This window comes from Cricetulus griseus (assembly GCF_003668045.3).
Source record: "Cricetulus griseus strain 17A/GY chromosome 1 unlocalized genomic scaffold, alternate assembly CriGri-PICRH-1.0 chr1_0, whole genome shotgun sequence".
Taxonomy (NCBI): Eukaryota; Metazoa; Chordata; class Mammalia; order Rodentia; family Cricetidae; genus Cricetulus; species Cricetulus griseus.
The window spans coordinates 196,774,227-196,793,097 of record NW_023276806.1 but is presented as its reverse complement, the minus strand read 5'-3'; the positions used below and the strand labels follow the sequence as shown (position 1 = coordinate 196,793,097).

The following is an 18,871-nucleotide window of genomic DNA, read 5'->3' as shown; positions in this document are numbered from 1 at the left end:
CCTAGTCATTGTGTGCTCTGCCACGCCAATGCCACCTGTTCCTTCCCCTGGGCCTGGATTCCCCTCTGGCATTTCGTTCCACGGTTCCACAGTGAGTGATGCTGGACAGCAACTAGGCCACTGCGCCAATTTTGCCTTACCCATCTGCTTACTGCTTGCTCTCTTGGGAATCCCCTACTTACACATCAGGAGTCTCTTTACCCTGCCTGACCTGTCTTCCCTTAGCCATTTACCTGCACAAACTCCAAATGAAGTCCTCTTCACTGCTGCCTGGTTATCTGTCTAAGTTGTACATCCCACCAGGCCACCCTCTTGGAAATCATCAGGCCACCACTTGTGGCACACTTGTCTTGTGTAAACAAGGGCTTCCCCAGTGTCTGCTCTCATCATTCCTTTTGGGACCCATGCCTTCTGGCACACCTCCTAGGTCTGTGCCCCTATGTACCAGGTCCTCATGGGGATGGCTCACCACTTACTCCATCTTGCTAACCTCAACGGCTGCCCTTTAAGGAGGCATTCTGGACTTCAACTCCATCAGGAGGTCACACAGGGTGGTGGTTGAATGTCACAAGCCCCCACCACATGCTGCTTTATGTCCCACAGCAGTGTAACCAAGCACCATAGTCTTCCTTTTGTACTTGTCTACTACAATTGGCCCTGAGTGACTGTTGGAAGAATAAATGTCCTACCACTCAAAATAGTTACTTACTTTCTTCCACTCTGAGAAAATTCCCACTTAAGATTTCATCGCATCCCTCAGCTCAACTATTTTATCACCTTACCTATTTACCACAGCCAGAAGACGCATTAATTATTCCTACATCATAGCAAGAGCTCTTTGGATTTATCTGGGTGTATTTACTCCCAGTGAGGCTCTCACTAAAGGGTTACAAGCATTCCTAAACCAGCAGCTATGCACTGTGCTGCACGTGAAGGGAAATGGGCAGCATGGAGGCCCAAGGAGACGAGAAAGCAAGCAGTCAGTATATATGACCGTCAGCAACAGATCCTCCCTTTTCTTCCGACTAAAACCCTCTGTTTCTTATCTTTTCCTTGAAGGGTGTGCAATTCTGTTGATTGGGTATCTGTACTTCACAATCGCCCAACATCTGTCTTCGAGCATGACTCAAACTGAGTACAGTGGCTCTGACTAATGTCAAACCCATCCTTTAGCCTTCATGTTACACTCCTTTTAACACACTCAAGATTCATGTCGTCTTCCTTTTCCGCCATGGCTCTGAAGGTATTCAATGGAGCTAATGAACAATAAAGACTGGATTTTTTTCAAACATTGTTCCTTTTGCATTCAACACGTCCTCACACGCTTACCCAGGAGTGTAACTCTCTCTCTGACTTTCTATGAGTGTCAGGAGTTAAATCCTTGTGCTCCTACCTCATTTGGGGCATACACCATGGAAAAACTAACAAAAGAGGGAGGGAAGGAGAGAAAGACTTCCCGATTTTATGGTGTAAAAAAAGATGAGGAAAAATTAATTTGAGAAAAACTAGTCAAAGTTGCTTACTATGAGTCTTTAGGTCTCTATCCTGAACTCATAATTACCTGACTAAATAGTTACCTGGCTAAATAGACAGGGTTCCAGGCCCCACATGTGACACTCCTAACAAGAAGCACTTTCTAATATTTATTGGTAGTCACATGTCCTCCATCCTTTGTCCTTTTCTCTGGCTCTGATCTCCTCCCAGAAGCCTCATGGAGTGACTTGTGGCCTGGTTATTTCTTGCTCTTAACAGCAATTCTTTAGGAAGCCTACCAGCCCAGCCAGGGTAAGGCTCCAGGGTCCAGCTCAACCTCCTACACCTGGCACATCACAGAGGCTTTTCTGTGTCTATGGATGTCTCCAAGGACAACCAAATGTTGTGTATCGATGCAGTCAAAGGAATTCATGGGCTTGACCAGAATCTCAAGGGGGTTCAGCATCCAGAACAGACTGATAACTGTAACTCTAAGGCACTGGGTCATAACTCAGTCCACTCAATAAATAGACACACCGACTCTACCTTCTACTCAGCCCTCTGGTGGGAGAATGAGAACACCCACAGAATCGCCCATCAAGCACCCCCAGGATGTAATTTGAGGATGTGATTAGGAGACAGAGGCAGACTGTATATACAGCCTCATGGCCATCTTCTCTCAGCCTCTGCTTTCACACAGGTTCAGCAGACCATCTTCGCTCTCTTCTGAGAGCGAAGCTCTCTTATGAGTGAAGCTCATTTGCTAGCACTGGAATACAATCAGGGTATCAGGACTCACAAGTCTCTCTCACATAAATATTACATCACTTGCCACAAATGCGCATCTTTCGTTTTTTTTTTTCCCTACAATATACTTATCTATTTCCTATTATGCTTTAAATAATAAAGAAGCACTTAGTACACCAAAACTGCATTTTTATCTGTATGCTATAAAGGTCAAAAGAAATCTGAATACTTAGTTTCCATAGTTGTCCATAGGTTATGTTTGGTTTTGTAGTTATGATCACACCCACAGTACTTTCCATGATAAGTGAAATGTATTACAAATACACTAGCACAGACAGTTCTTAGAAGCTCTTCCTTAGATAGAATGCCATTTAGAAGTTTCTAGGCAAGATTCAATGAGAACCAGAAACCGTTGTCGCACATACTCACGGTTGATCGGTCACCCAAGGATCCCCAAGCACAGGCTGGTCTTGCCCTGGAAGCAGAAGATTGAATTCCATTAGGAGAGCAGAGGGCAGGCTGGCAGAAACTTCGAGTGCCAGCACTACCTTCCTCCAGCCCATCTTAATTGCAGGCCCAGGGATTCTGCAGTCCTCAAGCATTAACAATAAAACCACACTAGGTTGTTTTCCTAATTCCTATGAAATGAGTCAGTAGGTCAAGCAACCGATCCACTTGAAAGCACAATCCTTACAGCTACACTCCCCATTTCCAGTAACCCAGCTCCTCTCTGCCCTGGATAAAAGTGCTCCCACTGACCCAGGATCCCACAGGGCCATGCAGACCCAGTGTGGATGCTGATAGCCAGCCTACCCTGGGGTTAGCATTTTGCTTTGACAGTGAGTACTGCTGGTATAGGGCCATATGGGTCAGCTGCCTTACAGTCAGTGTAACCTCTCTGTTGAGACCATGTAAGTCATTTGTCTCTTTTACCCCAAAGATGCTTAAAATAAACATAGAAACCCAATTAATTACACCTCTAAAAGTCCCCCTGCCCCCCGCCCAAAACCAAACCACTTCCTTCTGAAAAAATACCTTCTCCTCCTCAAAAGACTTCCATGTTCCAAAGACTGGATTCCACTGTCCACACTGTTAAACCACTCCTCAGGGCCCTGCTGTTGGGCAGTGCACAGAGTGTGCAAGAGCTACCAGCTTTTAAACCCTGCCTTTTAAACCCATGAGTCGAGCTGCTGAACACCTTCGGAAACTACCACCTACTCACCCAGAAGAGGGCCGTTTCATGTCGTTAGTGACCTTCTGCATCGGAAATCACCAGCTAGTACTGGCGAGAGGTCGGTAATTCCAAGAACTCATCCATGCAGGCAAATATAAGGACACACAACTTGATACAGAGGTGGCTAGATCAGCTCTGACAGTTCTTCAGTGGGAGACTTTTGCTTTCTGAATCCAAGGGATTTACTTTCTGTTTTTTTTTTTTTCCATTTTTTTTCTTTTTAAAGACAAGGTCTCATTTTGATCTTGAGAAACTGTCTGATCAAGCCACCAACTGAAAACCTGCCATTATAAACGAGGGATTTCACAATGCTCATTCCAAAATCTGCGGCTATTCATTTCTGGAAGTGACTCACTGAGGAAGAACGGCTGTTGGCGGTGGGAGGGAGGGATCATTTTTAGGAGACAGCCGGCACTCTGAGAACTGAGCAGAAACTCCAGAGTAGCTACCACGTGTGTGCACCGACCCCAGCCCAGCTCCCTGAGTCACCCTCCCTCCAGATGACATGCAATGACCAGTCTCATCATGAAAGCCACTTGGTGGACAAAAAGCCCTTTGGGCTGTGCACCGCCCCTGCCCTTCGCCTGCCCCTCTGGGGACTATTTTCACATAAATCAGGAGAGGCAGACACACTTGCCACCTGTCAGGACTCCGGGGCTGGTGAGTAACCAGCATCCAGCGACCACTTCCTGTGAGTATTTCCAAAAGACCTTGTGCTATTTCCTTTAGAAAAATAAGAAGTGAAAAGGAAAGCTACAGAGGGAGGAAAAACCACCCCAGCAGTGAAGCTAAAAGCTTGCAATGCAGTCGCTGTTTACCCAGCCACGCCTAATTTTAATTTGGTTTCCCAACCCCTGTGTAATTAAGACAGCCAAAGAGAATAGCATGGGGTGGGGGTGGGGGTGATTCACAGACTCGTAGACCTTCTGAGCGCGTGACCAGAAAAGTAATTTTAAGATTCAAGAGAACCAATCTGAAGCTGGCTAGAGAATTAACCCTTGCAGGGAAGAGAAAGTTGTTTTTGTCCCCAAATTTCAAACATGGAAATCCTCTTTCCTCTCAGATGACATTCGCCAGACTCCACTGCCATCCCCTAGGTCTGTGAATGGGGTTTTCAGACCTATCTGAGGGGACAGTCATTTAACAGCAGTCCACCTGTCACCTGACACTATTATTTGTATCACTGGCATTATTTGTAGCTGACAACAATATGACATTTTGTATTTTGACAAACGTATTAATGTATTTAACATAAAAGAGAGTGGGAGATTTTGGCGACCTGACAAAATGGGGAGGGAAGGAAAACTGCTCCGATTCCTGGTGAAGGCTTGTTCTGAGCAGACTATGGGGCCATGCTGGTGAAAGGGCAGCGTTTGCTTAAGAGCTTGTCTTGCCTTCACTTTGGGTGAAGGTGTCAGGGATGGGTGTGGGGAGGGGCTGTGAGTCACAGAGCAGGGAACACAAGTGTCTGCTGTAGGCCGTTGCTGATGGAGACAGACCACATCTGACCTGCATGCCTTTGGATGTTTGCCCTGACTCTTTTCTTCCTCATTTTCGGATACTTAAGATGGGACATACTGTTTTTGTTTTACAAACGGTTTTGTTGTAGCTTGTTTGCTTTTGCACTGGAGATTGAACTCAGGGCTTCATACACTCTAGGCAAGCTGCTCTTCTGTGGGGCTAATTCCCAGGCTATCTATCACACTGGTATTGCTAAAGAGCACAGGGACCATTTCCATAATGTAAATATAATTTATAAGTCAGGGCACGTCAAAAGGCTCTATAATTGGAGGTGAGAATATACTCACTAGACCAAACCATTCTTCACCCCTTCTGCCCTCATCCGTGAGACCCAATGAATGCCCTCAGGGAAAGAGAAGGACATGGAGAGACAGCCACAGTTTTAGAAATTCTATCACTACTGCACTGGTGAAAGGAAAAGCATCTGAGGATGGCCCAAATGCTCAAATATCTCATTTCCCCTCTTGGAACAGGAAGCTTCTCTCTACACAGTGTAGAACACATGCTGGGCTCAGATCTCAACGGCTGTGTGGCTGGTCCTGGCCTGTCTCCGATTGCTGACCAGGGCAGTCTTAGGAGAAAGGGAAAACAAAGTCCAACTAAGCAGAAGCAAAGGAGGGGCAAAGAGCATGCACCAAGCACAAAGCAGCTTTGAAGGTCACTGCAGTCCTTGAGAGGTATGCTCACCTGGGTAGACTGGACACTCAGAATGTGACTGAATTCCAAGGATGATCCAGGTCTCGTTGTCACTTTTGCATCGTTGTGGACATGAAATGTTCAAGTGTATAGGGTCCACCATCTTCAAACAAACTAAACCCCAATACAAAAGTGCTCCCCAAACTTACATTGGCTCAAAGTTCCCCTTTAGATAATGCAAACACTCGGGACTCTTCACAGCATTTTTATGGACAGGAGACACAGTGGCCTCATGCAGGTAGGAAGCCAGAGCTGGGTTCCAGCTCCTTTTGCTCACCTGCTCTTACGAAGGTCACCCAATCTATTTGGACCAGATTAATTGTCTGTGACACACAGGCCTGGCTCAGGCACTACCCAAGCTATTCTCAGAGAAACCTTACAGGCTAAGGTCTATTACCTCTGCCCCCATCCTACAGGTAAGGGAACCCAGGGAGCTTGAGGACTTTCCTAAGCTGAGCCACTATCAGTGGATAGTGGACACAGCACTCCAAGTCATGGGACCTTGATCTTGACTTGTTCTCCAGCTACCTCCAAGGAGGTGCGCCTCCAGTGAAAGAGCACCAGGGACCTGCCTAAAAGCCACAGAGCGGTCCTAACGAGGCCATTTCTTGAACATGTCACTTGCAAACATAGTTTTCTACAATCTTTAACTGAAATTTCTAATAATGAAGTGCTAACACAAGTCTAGAATGAACAGGTCAGTCTGTCCACAGTGACATGTGTCTTACAAACTTTACCTGCTGGATTTGAGACACTACATTTGAGAAGCAGAAGGATTCAGAGGACCCGTTTTCAAGCAGGGTGGAGGAAGGGGGCTCAAGTCTGGGCCTTCACATCTATATCCTTGCTCAGTGACAACAGAGCCCAGCCAGCAGAGGCTGCAAATGCATAAGGAACTAGACACCTTAATCTCTGCAGTCCATTCATCCTGGGGAAGCATGAGCAGGGTTGGTGGGAGCTCTAAAATGCCCTCTTCCCTTGTGCCTGTTTTTTCTTCAAGGAAAAGCACCCTCTAGAAGAAGTCCCAATGACTAGCAATATACTTGAGTTTTACAAAATTCTTCTCCCTTTGAACTTCCTCAGCTACATCCTTCCTGTCCCATAAAATTGCCTTTCCCAAGTGCCTGTAAAGTATGGTGTCTAAGGTGACACTTTGGAGTCTCCTTGGTCTAGGTATCATCCCGTATTTCAATGCCATGTACATCTCTACTTGGTCAACAACGTCCCACATAGAATCATTACTACTTGGCAGCCAAGCGCTTACCTAGTACGTTTGATGCCCTGGATTTGATTTCCCTCTCCTCCTCTGCCACATTTAATAGTTCTGTATATCATGTTGGGTCACAGAAAAATACTTAAAAATGTCTTCCAAAACCAAAGGTATTAACAAGAAAGTTACAGAGCTCATTCTGCTATTTGCTTCACTTAAGACAGAGTAACAACTACATGCAAGATTCTGGAAAACTGATGTGTGCTACATTTTTAAGACAGAACTTTCCCCCACCCAAAGTTTTATTTGGTATTAAAAGTTCCTCCCTGTATTATAGTCACAAGATCAAGTATTATTTACTCCTATCTTAACCATTCACACACATTTCCTGCCATAAAAACTTGAACCTGGATGAGATATTAAATCAACCATGTAGAGACTACCGGTAGATGTTTCAAGTTCGTACTCTCGTCTATCAAGGGGATGACTCACGCACTCTGGGGAAACCTGCATCACACTTTCTCATCTTAGGTGACTAATCCCATTATGGCCCAGAAGGAGCTCTGAGGGCAAAGGTTCTTCCCTTTTCTCCTGAGCATTGACCAGGGTGGTGGGGGGCTCTGGAGTAGCTGCAATTCACTTTCAGAATTCATGGTCTAAGCTTAAAATTGTGACAACCCAAAGACTTCTATGGGGTAGACTGCCTATTTCAGTCATGTGCAAATTTTCTTGTCTATTTCTAAAAGGAAACAAGCTTCGAAATGTCTCTATGTTGGTGGGAAAAGCAGAACCAATGTACAGAGGGCTGAAAAACGCTAGGCTGACAGATTTGTTTACAAAACAGGCCTGGCAAAGTTGTCTGTCCCTCAGTGCCACACAGCAGGATGCAGCCAACAGCGCGCACACACACACACACACACACACACACACACACACACACACACACACACGAATGCACAGGAAGCTGGGGACTAGCTTGGCTTTCTAATGAAGGTATGAGTTTGTGACTCCACCAGGAAGTATGCAATCCTGGGCCCAGGATTGAAATACACACATTCACACAATCACTCGCAGGTAGATACATACTCACACAATCACAGACATTCACCAAGTATGTACATAGACACACAAATTCATACAATTACACACACACTCATTACACACAGACATACATGTAGACATTAAGTATACCATTTATACTCTCCTTCTTTGATATTGGTCTCCAGGTCATTTCTTCCTAGTATCTAACCTATTTCAATGTGGAAATAGCACACATTACATTTTATTTGTTTTACCTTAACTAGAAGGACAGCTTTGCAGCAAGACTTGGGAGATAGACCATTGGCACTCAACCTTCATCTTCAGGCCTGTTTGTCACCAAGCTTAGCCAGCAGTTGTCCATCTCTGCCGCCTCTGTCTTCTTCCTTACACACCTTAGACCTCTGTCACTTGTTCCTGGATGAGCAGGATGGTCCTTTTAATTGGTCACTTGTCGACCAGTGACTGTGGTGGAAGGCAGAGTAGATAATAGAAAGATGAAGTCCTTGTGGTTCCCATAGAAGTCACCAGATATCCTGTTGTGTGAAGAAAATGGCCGTCAAATGACCTACTCCATGACATAGAGTCCCAACTATAATCTCCTGAAATTCAGTTTCTTGGGTCACCACACTCAACAAGAATCTTCAGTTATTTTGCTGTGCCTATAGAGAAAAATTATGTCTGTCACCTTCCAAGTTTTTGTTAAAATTTAAAAAATAAGTATGGAAATTTTATACAAAATGTAAGTTCCTACTAAGAAGCCAAAGGTATATGGTGAAACTTTATCTCAAAACTTTATCTCAACCCCCCCCCCACCTAATTGCTCTAACAAGAGAAATGCTTGTTGCTATGAAGACAGTGTGCTCCCCGGGGTTTACATACACAGGCTCTAGTCCTCTCAACCAGAGTGCACCAGTGTATCATTCACCACTGCACGCTACAGATCAAGAACCTGAAGTCTCAGGCAGGAGAAATGACACAGCAGGTTAAGGGTGTTTGCCACCAAGGAACTAACACAATGGAAGGAGGGAACCAACTCTTGACTTTTACATGTACGCTGGACCATGTACAAAAACCTCCATAAATAACAATAAAAACAGAACACAACAAAACCCTTGAAATTCTGTAACATGCCGAAGATTATATTATCTATATGTCAGGAATGACATACAAATCTACATGAGGCTGATCACGCAAGGCCACTGAAACATATCGAGTCCCTTAAAGAACACAAGGCAGGGGGCCAGTTTTAAGAGTACAAGCATGACAGCCAAATTCAGATCCCTAGCACTCACATAAAAGCTATGCATGGCAGTACATGCCTGCAGCACCAGCACTGGGCGGGAGGCAAGGGCATGGAGACAGGCATACTGGGGTTTGTTGGCCCAACAGCACAGCAAAAACAGAAAAAGACAAGGCAAAAACACATCTGGAGAGCTCCAGATGCAGTGAGAGACTATGTGTTAGTGGGTATAAGGCAGAGAGTGATGAACAGAAAACATGTGATGCTCTCCTCTGACCTCAGTGGCAAGTGTGGGCGCGCGCGCGCGCACACACACACACACACACACACACACACACACACACACACACACACACACACACACGCGAAAAGGAAAGGCAACACCACATACTTGGGGTATGGTGGGGCTCCTGTTTCCTGAGGAGTCACCTCAATCTCTGTAGCTGCCACTTTGCATTAGGAAGTGAAGTTCATCCTAATTATAATGCTGAGAAACACGGTCATGTCCTGTTCAGGCCTTGTGTTACCAGTATCTCTTATCGGTCACCTTGACTGGCTAACACTGCAGAATACAGTGCAAATACAATGTAGTCAGCTTGGAGCATGAAAGTGGAAACTTCCAAACTGACAAAATGACACTAAATTACACTGTATGTATATAAGACCTCTGCAGTAGAGAAAGCCCAACACAGATGATTACATGAAAGCTAGACTTGTTTTTTATTAAGATAATGGCTTGTATACTTAAAAATTGAGAGGGACTTAAATGTTGCAAGTGCTTCTACAAAAATCACGCTCTCTGAGGTATAGAAGTCAACATCCAGTCTTTGTTCAAAGAAATAACATGACTGTGTCACGTCTCCAACCTTTTTCACGTAATGAAAAACAAATACACAGTCTTAATAAAGCAGTTAATTCAATTTTAAGTCAGTTTGTATTGGGATAGCTGGCCTCTTCATAAAGTAAGAGAAAACCCTGACCTTCGGTAAATCACACTCAACTCCAGCACACAGCTAGAAGGCGATACTCTGGGTTTTCTCCTCCTTCACTCCAATAGCCCCAGGCCGACCTACACCACGATAAGCCTGAAGAAGCCAAGCTCACTGGCTCCATATACCACACAACCTCTACACTGACAGGGTGTCTGCAAGCTGGCTGGCTTTGAGCAAGTCTGTCTATGAACACAAAACCAGACTTCACTTAAAGCTCAGTCTAAATCGTCATTTGACATGGCTCACGGATTGTTTCTAGTCTGTCTTTACGCAGCCATCTGAAGATCTCTACCTCCTTCCAGAAGAGCTAGGGATCAAGAAGAACTTTGTAATAACCTACTACGAAAAGGCCTTACCAGCCAAGTGACAACATAGCTCTGTAATCTTATGACCTAGGAGGCTGAGGCAGGAGGGTGGCTGTGAATGGGAGTCCAGCCTAGGCTACACTGTCATCTGTAGGCCAGCCTGGGCTACAGAACAAGACCATCTCAAACAAACCATCTGGTTGTGGCACAGACCTGTAATGCCAATATTCTGGAGGCTGATGCAAGCTATGGAAAGCATACAGAGAGCCCATCTCAACAAAACCAAACCACAAAAAACCCAGTCCATACATAAAATGGCTCCAGTGAGCCAGGTGTGTTGGCTCACGCCTACAATCCCAGCATGAAGGAGGACTGAAGTGAATTTGAGTTTAGTCTGGATTATACAGCCAAGACCGTCTCCAAAATAAGGCCTCACTTGATATCAAGACTCTGACATGAAATGTGCATCTACGTTTGTGCATGTGTTAGGTTAAGTGGTTTTGGTTCTGCCAACATCCCTCAGTCCGAGGTTTACAGAGTGGGTATTTAGAGAAAGGCTGGATGGGATTTCTAATGCAAAACCTTAAACACATATTGACTTGTCTCAACCAACCCTGAAATACGGTGTGGTTTGCCATACCCTGTGCTTCTCCTAGTGACTGAAACATTCATTTTGGAGGCTCACAAAATAAAGTGTCTTCCATGCCAGAAAGAAACTCAAGGAAGCACAGCCTGAGAGGGTGACTCAGCCTTCAGTTGGTAGATCTGAGGCATCCATTACTGTAAGGGATCAAAACACAATCAGGCAGTGTTGGGTCACATAGGATTACGGTGTTTACAGACGAGGTGGGAGCTTTTCCCTACACACACGGTTTTGACTGCTCCCTTTCCCCAGAGCAAAGTGCAGCTCTTCATAAAAACACAAACAAACAAAAGCACGTATGCACTAGGTAAGAAGAGTAAGGAATTATGACCAACATGCATGCATACACGCTGGGGGTGGAAATGAGAGCTGGATGAAGGAAATAGTCATTCACCAGCTGACATTTCTGAGTGTGATTCCAAAAGGACTTTCTAAAACCAAACAAAACATAGCATTTGTTTGCCAGGAGGGATCCTGCAGTACTGACCTGACACAGTGTAATGATGTTGAGGAGACTGCTAACCAAGGCCAATGCTAATGCTGTTCCCGACTCAGAGGCTGCATAGGAGCTGAATGTACAAGCAGCTTGGCCCAGAAATTCCGCCTAGCCATTCAGTCCTTGGAGGCTGTGCGGCCTAAGCTTGAGATGCCTGGGTGGAAGGTTTGTCTTGGAGACCATTCAGGGAACAGCATTTGGTTTCCTCCATTTAACCAGGTCACCCAGGCATGGAATGCACAGCTCTGCCAGAGAGCATTTTTGGATGCCTTAGAAACAGCAGTTCCTACAGGCTACTGATGCAGACAGGCGACGGTTTCCTTTTGCTCCGTGCTGAATGGCAGTCTTGACGTCACAACTAGGAACCATTTGAGGGACAAATAACGAGGCACAAGCCAAATGGGCTTCTCTCTGTCCCAGTGGCAGGGCTATTTTAGTCTCACTCGGATACCTTCTGAAGCTGCGGAGTCCTGGCACAAGCAGAGACAAATGCTAACAGCTTACACAGAAAGGAGTCTCTGGACAAACGAAGCAGACCTTTGGCCAGGGAGAGCCGAGTTCAAAACCCTGGATCAATCAGTTCCTTGTTAAACTTGTTTCTGACAGAGTAGCCTTAGGGAGAGAGGCCTGCAGTGATTGGGGGAGCTGTTTAGATTTCTGTGGGGCTAAACTTTCCCAGTGTGTAAAGGCCAGCCTCATTCACAGGGACGGCACACGCACTCTGGAGCAACTAGGCACTCGTGAGAGCAGATAGTCTCAGCAGAACACAGATGTCATCTCAGAGATTTTAAGTTTGAATCAGTAAATATGCACGATAGCACTTGGCTGTAGGGGTCTAGGTCAAGAGGCGAAAAATGCTGGATGCAGGCAGCAGGAACTCGCCTTTAGTTGCAAGCTGTTTGCATAGGTAAGAGTCGCTTGAAAAGTAGTCTTCCTTGTTTCAACTTTACATCAAAACTATGAATTAATTATGTATAACTTCGTGAATGTCAGGCCATTGCTAACTACAGGCATCTTAGGCAACCTGCAGTTGGGATCTGAAAGCCATCAGCCACCACCTTCGCAGAATAAGACAGAACTCTCTGTGGCTGCCCGGTATCTGCCGCACTCAAGTCCCTGTCTTTGGGCAATGTGAGGTTTCACCACCCTTAGCTGGAACCAACAGTGCTCAGAGAGCTGGAGAACAACTCAAGCCATGAACCCATGTCTGGAGGGGACGTGCCTGCCAGGGCATTGGATATGCCGGACTGGCGGGGTGTGGACAGAATGCAGCATACCCAGAGGCAAGGGGAACTCTTGGAGGAGGAACACTGAGATGCTCTGTCACTTTTAGCTGTGTTTTAAAAACCCAGTGTTCCCAGAGCACTGTTTTTGTGAGGTCCCCATGTCAAGCTTATTTCAAGAGAAGGATCTGCTATGGAGAGCCAGGGCTTCCAAAGCCAGAGGTAAGATTCTGATTCAAGTTCCCCGCAGGTGTGCCTGTCAACCACTGCCATCCACAGGATGCTAATGACCTCACCTAGGCAGGTAACAAATGCTGGGTTCTTGGTTCTGTGTTCAAGTAAGGAAAATATTGTTTTTAAAATGAGAAGAAAAATGATTTTGCAACTGTAGATTTTCTTCAGATGGTGGTCACACTCAAGAGGTCAAATTTTATTCCAGCTTCTTGTGGCTCTTCTATTTCAAGAGGTGGAAGTTACAGTGGCCATACCCATTTCTAGAGGCTTACAGTTTAAGAACTATAATTAAATTTCATCTGAACTCATTTATTACATTTCAAGTTTTCAAAAGCAGAATGATGGGATTTCTCAAATCATGCCCAGAGGGAGGATGTCAATTTATTTTTATTGTTCTGATGTAAGGGTAAGAAAGTGAGCAGGAATTGTTCTCCTAAATTGTATTCTGATTAGAACTGTTTATAATGCTCAAATCCCTGGTATAAACATCAGTAAACAGGTACTCATTAAGAAGCAATGACTGAAAGGTGATATTTAAAGGGTGGGGTACAAAAAACTGTGTGATTAAAACCCTCCCCACCTCTTTATCTGAGAATGCCTTGGCTGTCGGGTGTTCAGAAGTCACAAACAACCCCTGGGGAATCTAGATTTCATTCATGTCGTAAAGAAAGTGTCCCACTTTATTTGTTCACAAAAGACCTAGAACTCAGGAAAAGAACACTAGCAATACTAAAGTTGATTTTTAAATTACTTAAATACATGATCAGACACAAATCTGAACAAGCACAGTGCCCTAACATCCTTCCTTAAAGAGGTTGGAAAATGGTGCAAAGATAATTTGGGGCTTTAGTAAGTTTCTAATGGAATTTCTTGTTTTAGAAAGCTTTTAAAATGGGTTAGTTCTAAAGCCCTGGTTGTTTCTACTCAGAAGGACCAGGAAGAGATGAGTCCTGAGAGTCCAGGCTGGCTACCAGAACCAGAAGGCTCTTCCTTTGCCCGCTTCCTTGGGGAGTGGGGCCTGCAAAGAGCTCAAGCTCCACAATCCATCCAGGACAGGAAACACAACATGCTGTGCTGATAAGCTGCTGGCTCCAGAACCTGCCAAGTGTTCACACTCAGAGACTAAGGCTGAGCTAGCCCACTGCCTGCTCTTCAGCAGGACAGGTGGTGGCTGCCCTCCTGGCACTCTCCTGACTCTTGTTTTCAGTCTGAGGCTACTCCTGGTATTTCCCCAGTAGTTGCTGTCCACACCACAGAACTTGCTACCTCCAGTTCCTGATCCTCTTTTGAAGGGGATACTGGATGAAGAAGACATCCTTACTCTAATCCGTGAAAACAGTAACAGTTCGGGCGCCTGCGCAGGTCTCCTGGCTTCTCGCCCTTGTTCTCTTTTCCATCCACTCACTGGTCCTCCCCACAGATAATTCACCAGTGTTCCAGATCCAGGAACAGAGATGGAAATAGCTGGCCAGGTGGCCCGAGCTCACACAGCTCATCCAGGTCTGAAAGGTATGAGTATCCACAAAGGCAGCTGCTGGGTTAGGCTGTGGCCTCCAGGGCAAAGACAAGGGCTGCAGAAAATGGCAATGAACTCACCTGCAGCTCAGGAAGTGTATGGACAAGGAACCTCCCCAAGACCAAGAATGTTCCAGTGTTAGGGCAGCTCACCAAGGAACAGTTAACGACATGAACTTGACCAACTGGGCTGTGTGGGGCCGAGAGCTGATTCACCATTTGTAACAACCACCTAATACCTAATGGCAGCATCAGGCAAGCACTTCCTCCATCTGCGGCTGCCCTGGGAATTGTCTCAATCAACAGGCACGATACACAGTTTTGTGGGCCATCACAATGCATGTCTCCTTTACCCTCCTCCTTCCCATGCCTGCTTTCAAACCCTCTCAGGCAAGCCTTAGAAATTCAATTCCCACATGATGGCAACCCTCTTGTCAACGATGTTTCTTCTTGAACACATCAATATGTGTGATTAGCCCAGGGACTCTGATCTCTCTGGTAACCTTCGGCTGGCAAAGAATCCGTCACTCTCTGCATTGTCCTCTGAAGGTTTGCAATTCCTATCTCCTGGAAACGTAACATTTTTCCTTGACTGGTGAAGCTTTTCCATAAACACATGAAAACTAACTGCCTGGCATTTGCACACACAGTGATACATATGGTGGGAGGCGCCAATTGAGCTGCCCTGCCCATCCTCCCCGTGAGAGACTACAGTGACACCTGCCTATCACTATCTCACCACTTCTCTGGGAACAGCAGGTGGAATCATGCATTACAGAAAGATTGACCCCTGCCCCGACTTCAGCATCCCCCAATGGGAGGTAGAATACCAAGGGCAAGCTCTCTGATCTAGCACTCATGAGTGTCAAAGGTCTTCAGAGAAATGCACATTTGCTCTGGTCATTGCTTGGTTTCTCTGATTATATATCTATCTCCTTCATATTTGATGAAGGAAACTCAAATGCTTTCATATCTCTGCCAGATCTCCTGGAGACATATGGCTTTAACACAAAATAAACGGGCACTTGAAAGGCAGGGGGTCTAGGTCACTCACTGCTTACTCACTGGGTGGCGGCAGGCAAACATGGCTTAAATCCAGCAGGATCACTTTCAAGTTAATATTTTAATTAAAACAAACTGCTCTGAATCAGCTTAGCGGGGTCAATTTTATAGAGCACAAGGGTCGTCAGAAGCCGGGCTGTGTGCAAAGGACCTAGGCTGCGTTCATAGGTGAAATCTATAATGTAAAATAGGTACTAGGACCTTGCAGACTACTCTAGGGACCTTGACACTGAGCATATTTCTTAGCTGGATTCAAGGCAGACCCACTGAAATGTGAACTTGAAATGTCTGAACTCCTGAAGCTGCAGGACCTGGTAAATACCTGTCATTTAAAGAACAGCACCACACGGGCCCAAACACAGCTCTCAGGAACCGATGCCACACATTCAAATGCCAGTCCACCCTTTATACACTGTTGCTCCTATTTCTAGTTTGAGTAAAGAATGGAAGAGCTCCCACAGATGAATTCTGCAAACAGTGGACAAGAGGTGAGCAGACACTAAAATGAAGTATGGTGATTTACAATGCAGGGTGTTTGACCTGACAACACAAACTTATCTTACAAAACTCCAGGAGAAGTGCTAACATCAACGCCTAAGCGCCACATCACCCTGGAGAGCTTGCAAACACTTCCCTCCTCAGCTTCCTTGAAGCTCCTATGTTCTTCATTCCTTCCCTGTACGTCAAAACTACAGCAAGGTAGCAAGACACCTGAGGGCAAGCCAACCGTCCAGAAAGACACATGACATGAATTAAAAAAATAAGCACCAACGTGCAAGTCCCAACGAGTGCCTTCCATCACATTCCAGACACTGAAAGCCTCAATTCCACCTTCATGCTGACCTCTCCCATCCTCATCAGACCTAGGCCCGCCCGTGTCATCAATGGTTTCTCAGACACCTCGCAAACTCAACATGCCTAAAGCAGAATCCTTGTTTTTCTCCCGCTTTCCATAATAAGGTAGTGAAAACCTGCGACCAATTCACACATAGAACAGTAAAGCAACATAGATGAAGAAACTGCTCTGTCCCCAACAACACAATACAGGAGAAAAATGCACGCTGCAAAGACTGCAAACAATGTGTTACTACATCTTTGTGTCTTCAAGTGTTTTTACCCCTGCGTACTGATGTGATAGAAACACATGTCTGTTTAGAGCCAGAGGACCGTGAAGAAAATCTTCAGGTCTCTCTCTCTCTCTCTCTCTCTCTCTCTCTCTCTCTCTCTCTCTCTCTCTCTGTGTGTGTGTGTGTGTTGTAGTGATGATAGGAATCAGAGAAGAGGAACCCCAAATATTCTTAGTGTGCTGATTTTCTTGAGCTGGACAGTGATACACTGACACCCATCTTTAAACCTACTTTGGCTGAGAGGTGTTTTATATAAACTTTTTGCACATGTCACTCACAAATCTGTGCTGAAAGTAGCTCCTATTTCAAAACAATAAGGAAATCAATCCTTTTAAAAGTCAAGGAAGTTAATTTATGCTGATGAAGTTGGTTGCAGGGTACCACTGTTTTAGCAAGGAGTGGTAAGCAGACAACACATGAATCAACCAGCAAGGAGCAATCTGCAGGGGTAAGATTAGGACCTATACACTGAGAAGCTTCCCTGGTCTGCAAGGCTGGTCTTAAGAGGCCAAATTAATCGATGCTACATCTCTTCAGTTAATGGCTTAGCACTTTCTCTTGCTCCCAGAGGCTGATAGTCTTCAAAACAGTTGCCGAGGGCTCAGACTCTGCTGACTGTTGGTGATTGTCAGCCGTTCTTTCTTCCTCCCTCTGCACTCTTGGTACACCATTCCTTACAGCCAATTCTTACACTGAACACGGGGGGGGGGGCGCAAATGAGCTCAAAGCAAAACGAGGCATGACGTACCTTGTTTATCTGTTTGAATAGGCATTAAAAAAAAAGGCCTGTAGGTTTCTTGCCCTTCTTATATAAGAGTTGGATCTCTTTGAAGGGCCAAAGAGAAGAAGGTAGTTTGATTTTGGCATGAGGTTTAGGGGAAGAAATGCCTTTGTAGCTGGTCCTAAATATTATGGTAACTTGGACGAGTTAGCCTCCAAGGGAGAAGTTGCCACATGTTTTAACAGAAGCCACTGGGCTTGGCAAGACAGAGACCGGAAGAATTACAATGGAATGGCAGTTTCTCCACCATGGCAGAGGTGTGCCGGGAGAACAGCCCAGGAAGGACCAGCTTCCTTCTCCACAGCTCACCAAAGGGAACCCTGTCCTTTCGGCCAAGGCTTGCACCAGGCTCTGAAGAACACTAGATGCTGACGTGAATTTCTAGGGAAGAACTTTTATCTTTCTCCTAACCTAAAAGAAAAGAATGCAGATTAACACTAAAAGGGGGTGGGGGGGCTGGCAAAAATTGTCAATCTGAGACCTTTGGGAAGGTGAACTTTTCAACTTTTAATTCCGTAGCTCCAAAGGATGCTGATGCTTTCCTGTACACGTTTAATGTTAGGTTCCTGCCTGGAGTCCAGCTCACCACTGTGAATGGCCATTCTCAAACACAGATGGCCCTGCTCTGAAGCTTCTCCAAATCCCACACAAGTTCCCATCTGGCACTGCAGCGAGCTATTAAGTAGTTTTTTTAACTCAAAGTTTTACCAGCCCCTTGGGTTTGTATATAAATTCTAAGGCATCTCACGATAATAATGAAGTTTCTAGATATTCAGACCTTTTGTAGGTTAAAAATATGAAAGGAAGCAGAAATACTAGCTCACACGTAATTAAGTGTGTACACAGACTCATGTGTTCATGCATAGACCGAAAGACAGACTCTCCGGGCCAGGGCTAGGGGGATGGATGCCTCATTCCATAAAGAGCTTGGAAAATGTGAAGAAAGGTAAGCCAGGCATGGTGGTGCTTGCTTATACCCCCAGCACTGGAGAAGTGGAGATAAGACAGTGGGTTCACTGGTGGGTCAGCCTCGACTACTCAGTGAGCTCCAGACCAAAGAAAAGTCCCATTTTAAAATAAGGTGGTTGGTGGTCTTGAGCAAAGATATCTGAGGTTTGCCTCTGATCTCCAAATTCATGTACATGCGTACTCACCCACAACAAAAAGCAAACAGGCTGAGTAGTTATTCTTCTAAACTGTGTTGTATTTTTATACAGGAAAAAAAAATCCCACAATACTTTTACTCTGCCAGAAATCAACTGAAGGTGAAAGAATTATGCAGGTGAACAGTGAATGCTGGCTAATTCTGACTGACTTTTTTCAAAAAATCA

At 45.3% G+C, this 18,871-nt stretch overlaps 1 protein-coding gene across 9 annotated transcripts in view; it reads right to left on the bottom strand.

Moving 5' to 3' along the window:
- Tsga13 (testis specific 13) overlaps window positions 1–18,871 on the bottom strand; it is a 312,864-nt gene that overhangs the window by 173,002 nt on the left and 120,991 nt on the right. For 4 of the 9 annotated variants that reach the window (XM_035450674.1, XM_035450682.1, XM_035450680.1 and 1 more), the window contains exon 1: window positions 2,650–2,973. In XM_035450674.1, the coding sequence (XP_035306565.1) occupies window positions 2,650–2,822 (173 nt within the window). In that variant the 5' untranslated portion in view covers window positions 2,823–2,973. The other 5 variants (XM_035450685.1, XM_035450684.1, XM_035450677.1 and 2 more) reach the window with 4 other exon arrangements.